At 44.1% G+C, this 17895-nt stretch overlaps 1 protein-coding gene across 1 annotated transcript in view; it reads left to right on the top strand.

The window, feature by feature from the left end:
- UBN1 (ubinuclein 1) overlaps window positions 1–17895 on the top strand; it is a 37316-nt gene that overhangs the window by 9134 nt on the left and 10287 nt on the right. The window contains 9 exon segments of the mRNA XM_014551805.2: window positions 621–724; window positions 1409–1847; window positions 8061–8131; window positions 9426–9555; window positions 11048–11166; window positions 11314–11442; window positions 11617–11760; window positions 17324–17374; window positions 17471–17513. Of these exon segments, the coding sequence (XP_014407291.2) occupies window positions 621–724; window positions 1409–1847; window positions 8061–8131; window positions 9426–9555; window positions 11048–11166; window positions 11314–11442; window positions 11617–11760; window positions 17324–17374; window positions 17471–17513 (1230 nt within the window).

Consider the following 17895-nt stretch of genomic DNA (forward strand, 5'->3'; position numbering starts at 1 on the left):
CGTGCTGATTTAGGATGGCTCAGGAAATTGGCAGAAAGGCATGAGCCGTGCCGAGGTTGGCAGTTCCGTTCTCATGCGTGTGCCGTGGCGAGGTGCCGTGAACCTGGAGGTCTCAGTCATTATATCCACACTTGTGTCCCAGCAGGCTCGGCAGGGATTTGTTTCTTGAGTTGGTCCCAGGGCGGGGACGAGGGTAGTGAAGGGTGTGGAGTGAGGGGAGTTTGCACTAGCCTTTTCTGCAGACATGTAGAGGACTTCAGTTCCCAGGGCTGTCACCCCAACGAAAACAAGTTAAGATAAGTTTATTTTGAAATCTATCTGCCACTGCCGGTGTGTTTAAACTCAAGGTAGGCCCTCATACAGCTCGTTTTAAACCAGAAACAGTTCAGGCTTCAGCCTCTGTCGCCTGAGGCCCAGGTGTTCCCAGGAGCCACTGTCAGTGGGGATGCTGCACTGACCTGCAGGTCTGTGGTCCAAGGCCCGATCTGAAAGCTTTTGTTCCTGAAGGAAGTAAGACAGCTCTCAGGATGTACCCTGGGCGGAGCAAGGCCAGTGCTGTGTAGTGCACTTGCTCCCAGAGTTAGGGAGCCGTGTAACTGTGCCTTGTCTTTAATTCTCAGAAGCGGAAGTTGAAGGAAGGTGGTGAGAAGATAAAGAAGAAGAAAAAAGATGACACTTATGACAAGGAGAAGAAATCGAAAAAGTCCAAGTTTTCCAAAGCCGGGTGAGAGGCAGCAGCTTCTTTGCTAGGATGAAATCTGAACTGTTAGGGCAGGACACCTGGGAGCTGACTCGCCCTCCTCCTCACAGCTTCAGAAGAGGCAGCAGGGCCTGGCCTTCCGTCCCCCTCACACCTCCCACAGTGCCACGTGGGCAGCCAGTAGTCTCACGTCTCTGTGTCAGACATCTGAGTCCTCTCTGTCCCACTGTTAGTGCTGGCAGCTATTTCTGTCACTGTGATTGTTGATGTTTCTTGTTCTCTTGGGCACCCCTCCTCTGCCCCAGTTCTCCTCTGTGCTCCCCTGTGTCTTCTCTGGTCCTGCTTCTGCTGCCCCACTCAGTCTCAGCCCAGCTGCCCTTCAAGCTGCTGCCGCTCTCTTCTGCTCCGCTTTCTCCCTTGAAATGTCTTTCTTGCCCCCGCTTTTATTTCAGCCTGGCTGTGGTTTTTAAAAACCCATCGGATATGTAGCGTTTTGTAACGCTGTTTTGCTAACCTGTATTAAATCTCAAGCTTTGGTCTCAGCAAGAAGGAGCTCCACATGCCAAGAAGAGGGAGGAGGAGTAACAGGGTGGACTTGTGACTGAGGTTCCCAGACCATTGCGTTGGGAGCAGGGCTGAAGTCCCTCTGTGCATTTCCCTTTTCAGGGGTACTGCAGCCTTAGTAACCAGTTTCTCCTTTACTTACAGCTTCACAGCCCTCAATGCCAGTAAGGAGAAGAAGAAAAAGAAGTATTCTGGGGCCTTGAGTGTTAAAGAGATGCTGAAGAAATTTCAGAAGGAGAAAGAGGCTCAGAGAAAGAGGGACGAAGAGCACAAGCCTGTAGCGGTCTCAGCAGCGGAAGCTCAGGGCCTGCGGGAACTGGAGGGCACCTCTGACCCCTTGCTCTCGCTCTTTGGCTCCACTTCTGACAACGACTTGCTCCAGGCGGCCACTGCCATGGACTCACTGACTGACTTGGACTTGGAGCAGCTGCTCAGTGAATCTCCAGAAGGAAGCCCTTTCCGTGATATGGATGATGAAAGCGATTCCCTTGGGGTGGGACTGGACCAGGAATTCAGGCAGCCCTCTTCCCTTCCCGAAGGCCTGCCTGCGCCCCTGGAGAAGCGCGTTAAGGAGCTGGCTCAGGTATGGTGACAGAGTGGCCGGGCTCTCCTGGAAATGGTTTGGGCCGATCGATGTTGGTCCTGAACCACTCGAAGCTCACAGCCCAGAGCACCCCTTAGTGAGTGGGCAGCTCCAGTGTCAGCTCTCCCAAGCTCTATTCTCATCCCTAGTGAGGCAACAGGGTAAGCTCTGCCTGTCAGGCATCATTTCTAGGCCTTTCATGGATCCTTCAGTCCTGGAAAGCTTACTTTCTTCTGGAGAGATTTTCTCTTTCCACTCTCTGCCTGTCAGAGTATATTTCCTTTTGTGTAATAGATGGACACTCAATGTTGGCAGCAGGCAGCTGAGGCAGAGATCCATCTTTTCAGTAATCTTTTGAAGGTTTTGAAAATTCATAAAAGTTTGCAGGCATATGTTAGATAGATACGGGGCATATACTTAATTGTCGCTGGGTTTAGTTGCTCCCTGGATTTGCACATCACCAACCAGTGTCAGGTAGTGATTATAGGAATACTAAATTGTGATAAATAAAAGGGAGCTGAACCATAAATGCTGTCCATGCCCCATTAAAAACAATGACAGCCTTCAGAATATAGCAGACATTGCTCCTGTGTTCCCCTCCTCTGGGGGCTGTCAATTCAGTAATACACAGATACTGACTCTGAACCAAGCACAGGTCATTCATTATGATGACATTTACCTTTTAGTTAAAATAACATTTTACCTTAGACACCATGACTTGTGACACAGCTCTGGGGGGGCATGTATACCCTGTAGCTCAAGTTTTAAACCAGTGATTCTCATAGTGTTTCAGAGTCACTGTTGCATATAGTATCTCTTTTGTTTTAGTGCAGGGCAAAATGTTAACCACTACTACAAGTGATTTTCTCACTTCCCCAAAATATGTGAATACAGCACGAGTTAAATGAGACGTCTTAACTCAGATCTCTAGTCCATCCTCGGAGAACGTGCACAGCCTTCTATTTGGATGTGACAATTTAAATGAATTATGCCCTGTCAGGATTCAGAGTGTATCTGAACAGGACACTAAGGGGGAAGTAGTTTAATCTGAACTTGGCACATTTGAGCATACTGTCCTGTACTTGCTCTCAGAATTTATGTTGAAAAACATTACTCCTTGTTCTTCTCACTGCTCCGTTTGTAATCAGATTGTTTTGTAGCTTCTGAAAGCCTTGTTGAGTGAGCTAAGTGAGGTATGTGTGGCAGGAGCCATCCGTTTTTTTAGAGAAAAGACAAAAACAATTCTTGGATGTGTCCCTATTCCCACCAAAGGTTGTGTTCTAGTTTGATAACTTAGACTCATTTCTTTGTCTTGAGAGAGATGGACAAATCTAGTGGAAACAAAGTTGCTTAATGTGAAAGGGCATAGGGTGGCGAGTCCAGAAAATCTCCACTTTCTGGAGTCCTTTTAGGGACACTGAGCAAGCTGTCCTTCCTCAGCGATTGCTGAGTCTCAGCTGTCTCTTGGGCATGATGGGGACAGGGTTCAGGATCCCACAGGTAAGGTAGACTTGAGGCCTGGTGAGGAGGTGGTGACCAGGAGACATTGCTGTTTTGGCTTGAAAGTAATGTTCAAGTGTGAAATTGATAGTCATCACCTGGCCCTTCTCCTGTAACAGCATGAAGAAACTCGAGAAATGGGGTGGCAAATGGGTATTACCTATCACCCCGCCAATCAGAAAACTATTTTCACTTTACATATTCATTTTTAGCCTCTGTGTATGTGTTTTTATGCAGTTGTAATTATAGTTGTGAATAATTGTTTCCTGCTTTTTTCACTTAATAAATATTATTGTAAAGCCCTCATTACTTTTAATGGTTGCATGAAAAAGAAGGCTTATTTTAGAAATTTACTTAATGACACTCCAAAGGATCCCCAGCTGCTCCGTTCCCACCAGGGCCCTGCACTTGGGGCACTTGGAGCCTCCCGCATAGTGTGCACGAGGGCTCTAGGGCAGACCCTGCCCTATTGAGAATCTGCTGGGAAAGATAATCCTCCCAGGGAAAGAAATGCCTGTGTACACAAAATTGCGTATGATTTCAAAAGCCATGCGTGGATGTTTGGATCCTCAATAAGAATCCCTGTCCTAGATCTTGAACTGGACATTTCATTGCATTTTTAATATTTAAATTAAACTTGATGTATATAACTATAACATTAGCAGTGTTTATGTGTTTCTCACTTTTTCACTCCTCTTCCCTTTCTGTTTTTCTGTCTTATTTCCTTTATTTTTGTAATAGTTTAGATTTTAAGTCTTGGCCCTAGATGATACATGTATCAGTTTTTACTGCTGTCTAAACTGCGCCTCCCCGCCCCCTCAACTTGGTGGCTTCAAACAGCACCTCGTTTATCCTGACTCTGTGGGTTGGCCAGGCAGTTTGTTTTCTGGTCCTGCTTGGGCTCTCTCTTGGGGCTGCATTCAGCTGGCAAGATGGCTGGGCACTGGGACCACCAGGATGGGAGGGCCTCTCTCTCCTCCTGTCTTTCATCCTGGGCCTTTTCAGAGCATGACGGTCTCAGGGCAGCATTTCAAGAGGGCGAAGGTGGAAGCTGTAAGGCCCTCATGATCTAGCCTTGGAAGTAGTGTGTACCACTCGCTTCTGCCACTTTGTATTGATAAATGAGTCCCCAGTGCAAACCAGATTTGAGGGCTGGGGAACTAGAGGCCACCTCTCCGTGCAGGAATGCACGTGCTGGGAGGGGAGGAGTCTGTGGTCCTGTTTGCAGTCCGCCACAGTCCTTAAGCGGATTCTGATCTGATGTGTATTGATCTCTCAGGGAAAGAGTTTTGCTGTGGGAAGCAAAAATTAGATTTATCTTCTAACTAGATGTGATACTTAAAACTTAAAAATATATTTGAAAACTTCCATACATTAAAGAGGTGCTCTGAGAGAGCAACCTTGGGTGCCCCAGCAGTGTGTACTGTTCTCTTCTCAGGTTAAGCTCCTCTTCCACTTCTTGCTCCCTCGTGGTGCACATTTTTATGGGCCCCAGGCAACCCGGTGCTTTGATTTGATGGCCTTTCCCTCTTTATCTTTTAATGTGTGTTGATTGTGTCTTTTGTACCTTTTGTCTCGGTTGTTGGAAAGCTCAGGTGTGTCACCCCTTCAGGTTACTGTTGTTGTGGCAGCTACTCAGCCTGCTCCGTACAGATGACCCAGGCCTGTTTTGCTCCTCTTTAGTCAGACATAAAATGGAAATGATACTAAAGACAGAAAAGAAACATCCAGCGTCACCCACCCCTCTACCTGCTCACTGCTTACCCTCCTTTACAGTTAGAACCCTGTATTGCAAAACCAGGGAGACATGGATCCAAGGAGAATAAGGTAGAAAAAAACCCCAACTTGTTTGGTCTTTTTAAAAAAGAAAGTCATGCCAGATTTCATTCTATTTAGGCAAAAACAGGTACAGTGTAAGGTTGTGACACGTGGCTGCTTATGATGAATGCAACAGCTCATCAGAAGGCTACTGGGACTGTTGTAAATCAGCATGATATGGTCAGCATGGTTTGGTTTAATGTCATATCCTGGTTAATTTAGGATTGATTGATTCATGTAACTCTTTGGGCAAAGGTGCGTCTCTTTAGGGTTGAGAGATCTCACTTCTTTCTGAAAGACTATCAAAAATATATCCTTTAATTAGATTTATTTAAAAATGCAGCACTTGACTAATTATTTTCATTATGAAACCAGGTCCTCAGAGATAGTGGTCTGCATGATTCAATAGGCATCAGGAAAAAAAAAAAAAAAACGCACACATACACACACATTTCAAAAGGCATCAAGAAAAAGCAAACTTTAAAAAATTATATAGCTAGAAAGCTTCTGAAATGGCTGATACCTAAAGATAAAATTTGATTGGAAACCTAAGCTGTTGACAGGTCTGACAGGAATTTGAAATACGTATTAATTAGATTTAATTAACATGGAGGTGCTTCTGCATCTTATAACTAGCAGTGTGTAAGCTCAAGTGAAAGAATGACTCAGTTTTGTTTTCTCATCACAACAAAAATCATAATCCCCATACATTAAGGGTGCCCCGGTGGAATTCCATATCCTCTGACAGTGTAGGAAGTGGCAGGTGAAGGGGTTACAGTGACGCCCTTTCTTTGTTCCCTTTCCATCTGTCCATTTCACCCCCTGTCATCTCAGGCCTCTGTGTTTGCCTCTAGCTGAGGGATCTGCAGGAATTTGAGTTTTGCATGTCCTCTGCAGGTTTTGTTTGGTACTAAGCTTTTCCTCCTCTAGTTTTCATTTTTTCAGTGGTATCTGTTCATTTATCCATTCAGCTGACATTTGTTAGTAGGCAGTGGTGGGGAATGTATTGATGGGTAACATTCACTTCTTGTTCTTCATGAGCTTGTACAAATGGACCACACCTGACTGTGGGACAGAGCAGGATGAAATAAGCTCTGTGATGTTTGGGTGGCCTGCTGGGTAGCCAGGTGGACAGTCAGACTCAGGGAGGAATGAGAATCAAATTGGAGGCAACAGGCTTGGCCAGCCTCCTGGGAAAGATGGCCTGTAGAAGCCAGGGCACAGAGCTGACTATGGGCGAATTGGTGGATAACAGGGACCCCTGGTTATGTGGGAGATGCGGGCTGGAGTGGATGGCTGGGGCCAGGACCTAGAGGACCCTAAATGCCAGGTAGAGGAGTTTGGGTTGATTCTCTGCTTGGGAAGAGCTGCTGAAGGGCTTAAAAAAGAGTGGAAGGATTTAAGAGGGAAGGAGTACTGTTACGAGAAGTAGGAACACAGGAGGAAGAGCAGAAGCTAGTGGCTTTGGTTTTGGGCAAGTTGAGTTTGCAAACTAGAGGGTCAGTCATTCATTCGTAGAAGTAATTGGAAGTTCTGATCCAGAGCTTAGAAAAAAGGGTGTAGGGTAGAGGTTTAGATTTGAGAGACCTACATGCATTTGTGTTATTTTGAGGCTGAGGGGGAGATGCTTTTATGTGAAGAGGGTTCTAGATAGAACCTTACAGTCCACCTGCAGCTGAGGAGCTAGTGGAGGAGACAGGATGGAGTCAGAGGTCAGCGGAGGACCCAGAGGATGCCATGAGAGGAAGGCACATGGGGTGAGAGGAAGGCGTGGGGTGGCTGTCAGTGTCTGCTGCTTCAGCGAGTTGATCAGGGTTAATCATTTTGTTTCAGTCACCTTAATGTCTTTGTTTGCCATCATTATTATGTATCAAGCCTGAAATTTTATTTTGCCTAAAGCCTTTGGTCCAGCAACTCTTAGGTTTAGATCAGTGGTTCTCGATCCTCTGCATGCCCGTTACCAGAGTTACTTTTTTTTTTTTTTAATTGAAGTATAGCCAGTTTACTGTGTTGGGTCAATTTCTGGTGTGCAGCATTAGGTTTCACTTTTAAAGAGTACTGACACTTGGGCCTCTTTAAAGAAAATAGTAATCCCCAGAGATTCTGATGTGATGGGTCTAACGTGGGGGAAAGCTGCCAGGTGCTTCCAGTGTGCAGCCAAAGAGAGAACCACTGGTTCAGACTTTTGCAGTTTGCGTTCCTCCCTTGTGCATCGTGCCTACGGTGGTTGCTGTAGAGGTTGCCAACCTTGCGATCCCGGGTGTTAACTGTGTACTCGTGGGAAACAAAACACTGCATAGTATAACCTGCTCTATCTTGTGCTAACAGGTAGTCAGATACGTTAGTTATTCCAGTAGTCTGAGTAGTAGAATTTGTAATATACTGTAAGTAGATTATGAATTTAAAAAGAATTACAGTCCTTAAATGCTAAAGCAGCATATTACTTGTTGTTGTTGTTATTTTGATGGATAAAGGCCTTCAAATCTTACAAGTTTGTTAACGTTCTTGGTTGTTTTGTACTGTAGATACATAGAAATTCCAACTCACGACAGTTTATATGATGAAGTGAGTGCTGGGCACAGGAGTTAGCTAGCTGGCTGGACCAGTTGCTTCATGATTGCCTTGACTCTGATTTTCTTTTATGTGACTGCTGTTTCAAGTCCTGGGAAGAAGGGACCGTCCGTAGATGCTTCAGCAGCATATGAAGAGAGCTGGGTATACCATTTCAGGATCAGGTAGTTATTAGGTGAACTTAATCTGTGCTAGGGCTGAGTAGGGGAGGAAGGGCGTGATGAGATTTTATCAGCAGGTGTTCTGACGGCTTTTGTGCCTGTGGGTGAGTGTGCGGGCCGTGGGGAAGCGCACTAACAGATGTTACTGTCTGCTGTGAACCAGGCTGCCAGAGCTGCTGAGGGGGAGAGCAGACAGAAGTTCTTCACCCAGGATGTTAATGGCGTCCTCTTAGAGTGAGTATCTTTTGTTTCTTTGTATCTGCTGTTAACATGCTGGGTTCAGCAGGCCAGGGGAAAGTGGGAGTACGCTTGAACTACTGTGAGATTAGAAAACGCTGATGAGATTTAAAAAATTGGTTTTTATTGTTTTATTCTTTTAAAAAAGGCTGGGGGCAGAGGACACCAAATGTTTGTCTCCAGGACACGACAGACCTTACTGATCTTAGGCAGCAGACGTTATTAGAACGCTGTACGTATAATGGTCATGGCACGGGGGAGGAGGACTCCGTGGGAAGTGTAAGCATGAAATGAGAGGAGAGAGGTGTTGCTTGCCCATCTCTGAGGAAAGTAAGAGACAGCTTGGTGCAAGCAAGGGCCCTGCCCTCCTGGGGCTCTCCTCTGCATACCTGGTCCTTCTCTTCTTGTTCACAGTTTTGCTCCCAAGGCCAGAGGTCATCATCCTACAGCACTTCTCCCAAACACCCAAACCTCTGAGATACCACATTGTATGAATTGGATTAAAAAGCAGAAAAAAGGAAAAAAAGGAAAAAGGAAAACCCACACATATAAACCCAAACCAGATCCTTTGTATCTGGCCCTCCAACTTTGCCAGCTTCTCTCCGGGTTGTGTCATGTAGCAGAGGAAACTTACTGCTCAACAGCTGAGGATTTTGCACATGTACTTGTCGAGGCTAGGGAATATTCTAGCAAAGATCTTTGCCTGGCCAGGATGGGGATTGGACACTTGGGTCAGGAAGCCTGGGCTGTAGAGAGCCCCTGAGAGTTGGCGCAGATGAGAGAGAGGTTGTGTCCACAGCGTCTGCTGGAGCATGCCAAGTGCAGAGAGCTCGGGGGACTGGTGACACACAGTGCTCTGCTCGTGGAGAGGGGGACGCAGGAGGCATGGGGATCTCACTGACCACCTAAACACGGGTAGAACTGGGAACTAGGAAAAAGGAAACTGCTAGAAAGTATTTCCTGTTGGTTCCAAGTAACTTGATTACTTTCCAGTTTAAAAAGTTTTTACGTTTTCTTTGTTTATGAAACTCGGGGCTTCAGAGCTTGTTTTCTCGGGCTCTGTTTTCTTGGCTACTTTTGACTTGGTCTTGCCTTTGACCTCAGAGTCTTGATCCACTTTAGCCAAGTTCATTGAGTTTGGTCACTGCTGGAGGTCTGTTGATTGGCCGCTCAGTTACGCTGTGTGACCAGCGAGAGAAGGTTTGGCCTGCTCTTGGCTGCCGGCTTTCCCCTCCGTGGTGGGGCGCCCTGATGACGAGAGGAGCTGCAATAACTCTGCTCTGTTCTTCAGCATAGAGGCACAGACCCGGGAGCTGAGCAGCCAGATTCGTTCCGGGGTGTACGCCTACCTTGCTTCCTTCCTGCCGTGCAGCAAGGACACCCTGGTCAAACGCGCGCGAAAACTGCACCTCTGTGAACAGGTGGGTGACTTTGCAGTGGAGCCCCTGGCTTTGGGCAGGTGCCACCTGTGCTGCTGCACTGCCTCCTGCAATGATTCCTGTCATGTGTCTTCAGTCTAAGAAGAGATGTGTAACTTAGGATGCTTCCAAGTCCTGGCAGTTATAAATAATGCTGCTGTTAATAGCAGGGTGTGTGTATCTTTTTGAATTAACATTTTTGTTTTTCTCAGATATCTGCCCAGGAGTGGAATTGCTGGGCCATATGGTGGTTCTGTTTTTAGATTTTTGAGAAACCTCCATATTGTTTTCCGTAATGGCTGCACCAATTTACATTCCCACCGGCAGTGTAAAGGGTTCCCTTTTCTCCACATCATCCCAAACATTTGTTATTGGCTCTTTTTTTGATGATGGCTATTCTGACAGGTGTGAAATGGTGTCTCGTGATTTTGATTTGCATTTCCCTGCTATTAGTGATTTTGAGCAGCTTTTCATGTTCCTGTTGGCCATCTGCATTTCCTCTTTCGGAAAAATGTCTGCTCTGTTCTTCTGCCCATATTTTAAATGGGTTGGTTGATTCTATGTTTGCTTTTTAATTGAAGTAAGTTGATTTTAAATGTGTTAGTTTCTGCTGTACAGCATGGATGGACTTGGAGGGCATTGTGCTAAGTGAAATAAATCAGACAGAGAAAGACAAATACTGTAAGATATCACTTACATGTGGAATCTAAAAAAATACAACAAACTAGTGAATATAACAGAAAAGAAGCAGACTCAGACATAGAGAAGGAATTAGTTACCAGTGAGGAGGGGAGAGGGAGGGACAAGATGGAGGTGGAAGTTAAGAGGTACAAACTATCAGGTATAAAATCAGCTACAAGGAGTGGGGGCATAGCTCAGTGGTGGGGCGCATCCTCAGCATGCATGAGGTCCTGGGTTCGATCCCCAGTACCTCCATTAAAAACAGAAAAAAAGGCTTAAAGAAACAAAGCTCCAAGGAGGAGTGGGAAGGGATGAATTGGGAGTTCGAGATATGCAGATACTAACTAATATATATAAAATAGATAAACAACAAGTTTATACTGTATGGCAAAGGGAACCATATTCAATATTTTGTAGTAACTTACGGTGAAAAAGAATATGAACACAAATATATGTATGTTCATGTATGACTGAAATACTGTGCTGTACACCAGAAATTGACACAACATTGTAAACTGACTATACTTCAGTAAAAATATGTTTTAAAAAAATAAGCTACAAGGATGTACTGTATAATATGGGGAATATAGCCAATATTTGATAATAACTATAAATAGAGTATAACCTTTAAAAATTTGTGAATCACTATATTGTATTCCTGTAACGTATAATATTGTACATCAACTATAGTTCAGTTTTAAAAATATGGTGTTGTAAAATAAATGTATAAATTAAAAAAAAAAACAAGCTTGAAACAAAAACAAAAAATGTGATGCATAAACCAGACTTGTGATATGTCCTGCTTTCTGCATAGGGGGGGCGTCTGAAGGAGCCTCTCCAGAAGCTTAAGGAAGCCATTGGCAGGGCGATGCCAGAGCAGATGGCCAAGTACCAGGATGAATGCCAGGCACATACCCAAGCCAAGGTCGCTAAGTAAGTGTGTCCCATGGCTCCCTTCAGCATTCTCACCTCCTTTTCTTAGAAGTCCTGAGGCCGGAATGGGGAGGGGCAGGAGTTGGGGGCAGGAGGAAGCAGCTCTGTGGTGACCTAAGGGTCCTACTTATTCTGTCCACCCCCTAGGATGCTGGAAGAGGAGAAAGACAAGGAGCAGAGAGAACGGGTTTGTTCTGATGAGGAAGAAGATGAAGAAAAGGGGGGCAGGAGGATAATGGGGCCCCGGAAGAAGTTCCAGTGGAACGATGAAATCAGGTGTGCCCAAACTGGGAGCTTGCCTCAGGGGAGGGCGTGTGGGGCCAAGGTCTGAGTATTTCTAATGAAGGTTAGAGTCATTTACTTCAGTCAGGGCTGCTGAAAGCACAGGATTGAAACCTTGAAGAAACTTTCGGCATAGTTTGCAGTTTCTGACTTCTGCCCACTCCTCAGGGAGCTGCTCTGTCAGGTGGTGAAGATCAAGCTGGAGAGCTATGACCTGGAGAGGAGCAAGGCCCAGTCCTGGGAGGACTATGTGAAGGCGTTTCTGGATGCTGAGGTCAAACCTCTCTGGCCCAAAGGCTGGATGCAGGCCAGGTGAGGGCCCACGGTGGAATGTTCTTGCGGCAAAGAGACATTTGGGTGCTGCTTCTGTGCCAGTCCAACAGAGCCCTTCCCTCAGAGTCACTGTCTAGTGGCCTCAACACTGATCTCTCCTGAGTAACCGGGCCGGGGAGGGGGGACAGGTGCTTCTCTATCTTCCCCAGAAGAGGGCAGTTATCTGTGGGGTTTCTTTCGTCTGTCATTTTTCTGTCCTGCTTCAGTTCAGATTGGCTGCATGCTCGTCCCACCTTAGTCTGCCCTTTCCTCCTCTGAGGTAAGGGCTCCTACCGGAAGCTGAGAGACAGATCCACGTTGGGAACATTATAATGTTCCAAACAGAAGTCTTATTTGCAAGTAGCAGGGCTGACTACTTCTTGGAGTTAAGTGCCAGGCTTTTTTTTCCCTCACAGGCTATTTTTTGTTATGTAGCTTCCCAGGAACAGACTACGTCTGCAGTACACAGAGGAAGTTACCTGGAGCTAGTGTTGTTTAAAAGAAAAATTTGTGTGTGGGGGTGGTGAAATACACTTAACATAAAATTTAGTGTCTTGAAGTGTACGGTTCGGTGGTGGTAAACGCGTTCACATTGTTGTGCAACCATCACTACCGTACATCTCCAGAACTCTTTTCATCTTATAAAACTGTAACTCTGTACCCATTAAACAGTGACTCCACACTTCCCTCTCTACCACAGACACCATTCTACTTTGTCTCTGACTTTGACTGCTCTAAGTACCTCATGTAAGTGGAACCATACAAAGCATTTGTCTTTTTGTGACTGGCTTACTTAAGTCACTTAGCATAATGTCTTCAAGGTTCAGCCATGCTGTAGCTTTTTAAGGCTGACTGATACTCCATTGTATGTATATACACCATCTTGCTTACCATTTCATCAGTTGAAGATACTTGTGTTGCTTCCCCGTTTAAGCTGTTGTGAGTAATGCTGTTTTGAACATGGGCGTACAGATATCTCTTCAAGACCCTGCTTTTAGTTCTTTCACCTGATATACCCAGACCTGGAAGTATTGACCATATGGTAATACTATGTTGAATTTTTTGAGGAGCCACCATAATGTTTTTCACAGTGGCTGTTACCTTTTTATATTCCCACCAGCAGTACACAGGCTTCCAGTTTCTCCACGTCCTCACCAACACTTGATTTTGTGTTTTGGTTCCCTAGTGGGTATGAGGTGGTGTCTCGCTGTAGTTTTGATTTGCACTTCACTAAAGATGTTGAGCATCTTTTCACGTACTTTCTGGCCATCTGTGTATCTTCTTTGCTGAAATGTATATTCAAGTCCTTTACCCATTTTTGAATCAATTTGCTTGTTTTTTGTTGTTGAGTTTTAGGAGTTCACTGTATATTCTGGATATTAATCCCTTACCAGATACATAATTTCCAAATATTTTCTCCTGTTCTCTGGGTTACCTTTTTACTCTATGGATAGTGTCTTTCAACTTAGATGAAATGGGCAAATTCCTAGAAACAAAACACTTACAGTCTAAATCACAAAGAAACAGAAAACTTGAACAGACCTGTAACCATGTTTATCCTCTGTTTTGTTCATCTCTGCTCTAACCTTTATTATACCCCTGATTCTACTAGCTTTAGGGTTAGTTCTTCTTTTTTGGTTCCTTAAGTTGTAAAGTTAGATTGTTGATTTGATACCTTTCTTGTCTCTTTTTGTTTGCTTGTTTTAAAATGCACCTTATTAATAACAACTTTCTTTCCCCCAGAACAAACAACTTTTTACTGAAGTATAGTTGATTTACAATGTTGTATTAGGTTCAGGTGTGTAATAAAGTGATTCAGTAATATGTATATATAGATACATATTCCTTTTCAGATTCTTTTCCATTATTGGTTATTGCAAGTCTTGTTTCTTAATGTAAGCATTAATAGCTATAAATTTCCCCCCTTAGCACTACTTTTCACTGTGTCCCATAGGTTTTGGTATGTTGTGTTTTCATTTTCATTCATCTTTTAAGTGTTTTCTAATTTCCCTTGTGATTTCTTCTTTGATCCATTGATTGTTTAAAAGTGTGTTGTTAAAAGTTGTTTTTGTCTAGTAAATCTGCCATTTGTTATTTCCCCACGATTTTGTTAGTTTTCCTTTTGTTATTCATTTCTGAATTCATCCCATTGTGGTCAGAGAAGATGCTTTGTATACTGTATGTCTTTTGAAATCTATGGTGAGTTCGTTTATGGCCTTACATGTGGTCTATCCTGGGAAATGTCCTATGTGCACTTGAGAAGAATGTATTTTCTGTTGTTGGATAGAATGTTTTATACCTGTCTAGTAGATTCATTGGTTTATTGTGTTAAGTCCTCTATTTGTCTTCTGTCTGGTTGTTCTATCCATTTTTGTGAAGGGTATTGAAGTCTCCAGCTTTTATTGTAGAACTGTTTATTTCTTCCTTCAGTTCCATCAGTTTTTGCTTCATATATTTTAATGGTCTGTCAAATGCATGCATGTTTATAATTGTTGTATCTTCTTGCTGTATTGAACCTTCTTTATCTCCTGGAAACTTTCCTTGATTTAAAGTCTGTTTTGTCTGATATTAATATAGCTGCCTCTGCTCTCTTGATAACTATTTGCACGGAGTATCTTTTCCATCCTTTTACTTTCAATCTGTTCTTGTCTTTGGATCTTGTAGACACCATGTAGTTGATTACAGTGTTGAATCGTTTACATTCAAAGTCATGACTGATAAGGAGGGACTTACTTCTGTAAGTTCATTAACATACAGGAATTCTGCTCCCTGACAGCTGTCCATTGCTGTCACAAAACTCCATTTTTATACATTGTGTCCCCAAAACATAAACTAATAATTTTTTTAAATGCCTCTTAAATTACGTAGAAAACAAGATTAGGAGTCACAAACCAAACATTAGCTTTAAACTAATTTTTTTCTTTAAATGTATTAGTTTCTTAAATCATGTAGAAGACAAAAAGTGTGGTTATAAACCAGTGTTACAATGGCACTAGCTTTTATAATGGCCACGTGCTAACATTTTTGAGATCTTTGTGCAGACGGCTTTGCCTGTGGCCTTTCATCTCACCCACAGGATCCTGGAGCATTTCTTACACCGTAGGTTTTTAGATCATGAACTCCTTCAGCTTTTATTTATCCGAGAATGACTTAATTTCTCCCTCACTCTTTTTTTTTTTCTCCCTTCTCCCTAACTCTTGAAGGTCAGTTTTGTCAGATACAGGATTCTTGCTTGACAGTATTTTTTTTTTCTTAAGTACTTGGAGTGTATCAGTCCACTGTCTTCTGGCCTCCAAAGTTTCTTTTCTTTTTTTTTTTAAGTTTTTTTTTTTAATTGAGGTGTAGTCAGTTTACAATGTTGTGTCAAAATCTGGTGTACAGCACAATTCTTCAGTCATACATGAATATACATATATTCATTTTCATACTTTTTCACTATAAGCTACTACAAGATAGTGAATATATTTCCCTGTTCTATACATCATAAACTTGTTTATCTATTTTATATATACCAATCAGTGTCTGCAAATCTTGAATTCCCAGTTTATCCCTTCCCACCCGCCTCCCCAAAGTTTCTAATGAGAAATGTGCTGATCATTTTATTGGGATCCCTTGTATGTGGTGATTCAATTCTCTCTCGATACTTTCAATATTTTCTCTTTGGCTCCGGCTTCTGAAAGTTTGATTGTAATGTGTTTTGGTGTGGGTCTCTGAGTTCATCTTATTGGGAGTTCATTGAGCTTCTTGGATTGTTCGTATTCATGTATTCACATTTGTATCACTTGTTTTCACATTTCAGAAGTGTTCAGCCACTATTTCTTCCACTCTTCTCTGGACCCCTTTCTTTCTCTCATCCTTCTGAGACGTCCACGCTATGTGAGGGGGGGGGGTGTCTGCTTGGTGGTATCCCACAGGTCCCTTAGACTGTTCACTTTTCTTCAGTCTTTTCTTTCTGTTCCTCAGACTTGATGATTTTCATTGTTCTGTTTCAAGTTCACTGTTTCTTTTTTCTGCCTGCTAAAGTCTGCCTTTGAAGCCCTCTAGTGAAGTTTTCACTTCAGTTATTATACTTTTCAGCTCCAGAATTTCCTTTTAGGTTTCCTGTCTCTTTATTCATATTTCCATTTCGTTCACACATTATTTTCTTAACTTTCTCTACATCTTCCTGCAGTTCTTTGAGCATCTTTAAAACAATTGTTTTTGTGTAGTGTGTCTGCTGTTTGGTCTTTTTCAGGGACAGTTTCTGCTGATGTGGTTTTTTTCCCTTTGAATGGGCCATAATTTACTGTTTCTCCGTGTGCATTGTGATTTTTTTTATTGAACACTGCACATTTGAATCTACTAACGTGGTAACTCTGGAAATCGGATTCTCTCCCTTCCCTGGGGTTTGCTGCTTTTTTTACATTGTTTTTGTATGTTTTTGATGTTGCAGGCTGTCTCTGGATCACTCAGCCTGAGGGGTGATCGTAATGTGTTATTCTTAGGTCTCTTCTGAGCTTCTGCTTGGGCATACACAGTCACTTTCTAATTTTCCCCATGTGTGCAGTTTTTGCCTTTTTTTTTTTTTTTTGATGTTTTAGTCTTTAATGTCTGACTCCTGAAGGGAAAAGTGGAAAAAAAAAAAAAAAAGAAGAAGAAGAGGGTTAAAAAGGGGTCCCAGTCCTTTAAATCCCCTGGCTGGTCACTTCAGCTAGTGGGGCAGGTGCTGCAGCAGTTGGGGAGGGGCAGCAACCATGGTGGTGGCCTCTCTGCACCTGTGACCAGAAGCAGCGATCAGTCTTCAGAGCACCAACCCCTCATCTTTGGAGGACGGGGTCCTTTTTGCTCACCCTCCTTCCTGCAAGCTCTCCAGGAACACCCGGTGGGGGAAGGGCAGCTGCTGCTGTGCTGAGAGCTGAAACTGACTGAAATTAACCACCATTTACCCATCTAGGTCATCCCCTAGAAGTTACAAGCCTTAAACAGACTTGAACAGAATTCCAGAATAGTTCCAGTAGACAGCTTCTGCCGGGGTAGTTGTTGCCCAGGTTGGGAGACCATTCCTAGTGCTTCCTACTTGGCCATGTTCCCAGGATCTTGCTCTTGGGGCTAGTGCTCTTGGTTGGGCCTGGTTCTTCTGTGGGTTGGACAAGTCTTGGAGCCTTTTCTTGTCTCTGTGTCCCTTTAAATAGAATTGCTCTTCTCACCTTATAGACTGGACTCCTGAAGGTACATAGGGAAGGGCATAAAGAAACTTCTGTTGAGTTTCTCGGGGAAAAGATATGCCATGGGTCACTTCACATTTTACTCTTGGAGATGATGAGAATAGGCAATAAGGAAAGTATACCTGCCTTTAGGGGAAAAAATAATCATCACAAGAGGTTTGGGGGCAAAGCCATGGCGTTTTTGGTGAATCCTAGGTCCTTGGCTTTCAGGGGCCCCCTGCAGCTACTCTGGGCCCTCTCACTAGCCTGCCGACATTTAGTGAGTGACAGGCACTCACTGCTAGGGAGGTAGGAAGGTTCTGGGGGCAGTCTGCTTTCAGGGGACTTGTGCAAACCTCCTAGTGTTCTGTTTGTTCCAGGACTCTGTTTAAGGAGAGCAGACGAGGCCACGGGCACGTGACATCAATCCTGTGAGTGTCTCAGCGTTTTCACTTGTCAGGACTGTGGGGTTTTATCTCCTTCATGAATCTCCTCTAAACTTTTCCTGTGTTCATTCCTTTGAACAGGGCCAAGAAGAAAGTCATGGTCTCTTCCAAAATGAAGGTGAAGGTGAGTCAGCCTGCCCAGGTCATGTGCCATCTGTTCTTATCTCTCTGCAGCCATGCTCCTGGAAGCTCACTGAGCTTTCCTGGTCTGGGGCACAGATCTTCAGGATGGCACTCTTGAGGTTGTACCAAGAGGCATCCTGGCCCATAGGAGGGCCCTTGGGTTGGAAGGAGAGACCTGAGCTGGGCCACTAGGGCCCTCCAGCCTCAGTTCTAGGAAACAGCACCCATCTGGCCAGTTCCTGGGGCTGTTGTGGGACTAAGTGAGGTCTCCCTGACAGCCCTCTGAGGAGCAGTGAGCCCTTGCAGATGTGAAGGCGTTGCACTGTGAATTCTCATAATCTCTTATGGAAGAGCACCCTGCTAGCCAAGTGCAGGTTAAGCTG

Source organism: Camelus ferus, chromosome 18 (genome assembly GCF_009834535.1).
Source record: "Camelus ferus isolate YT-003-E chromosome 18, BCGSAC_Cfer_1.0, whole genome shotgun sequence".
Classification (NCBI taxonomy): domain Eukaryota; kingdom Metazoa; phylum Chordata; class Mammalia; order Artiodactyla; family Camelidae; genus Camelus; species Camelus ferus.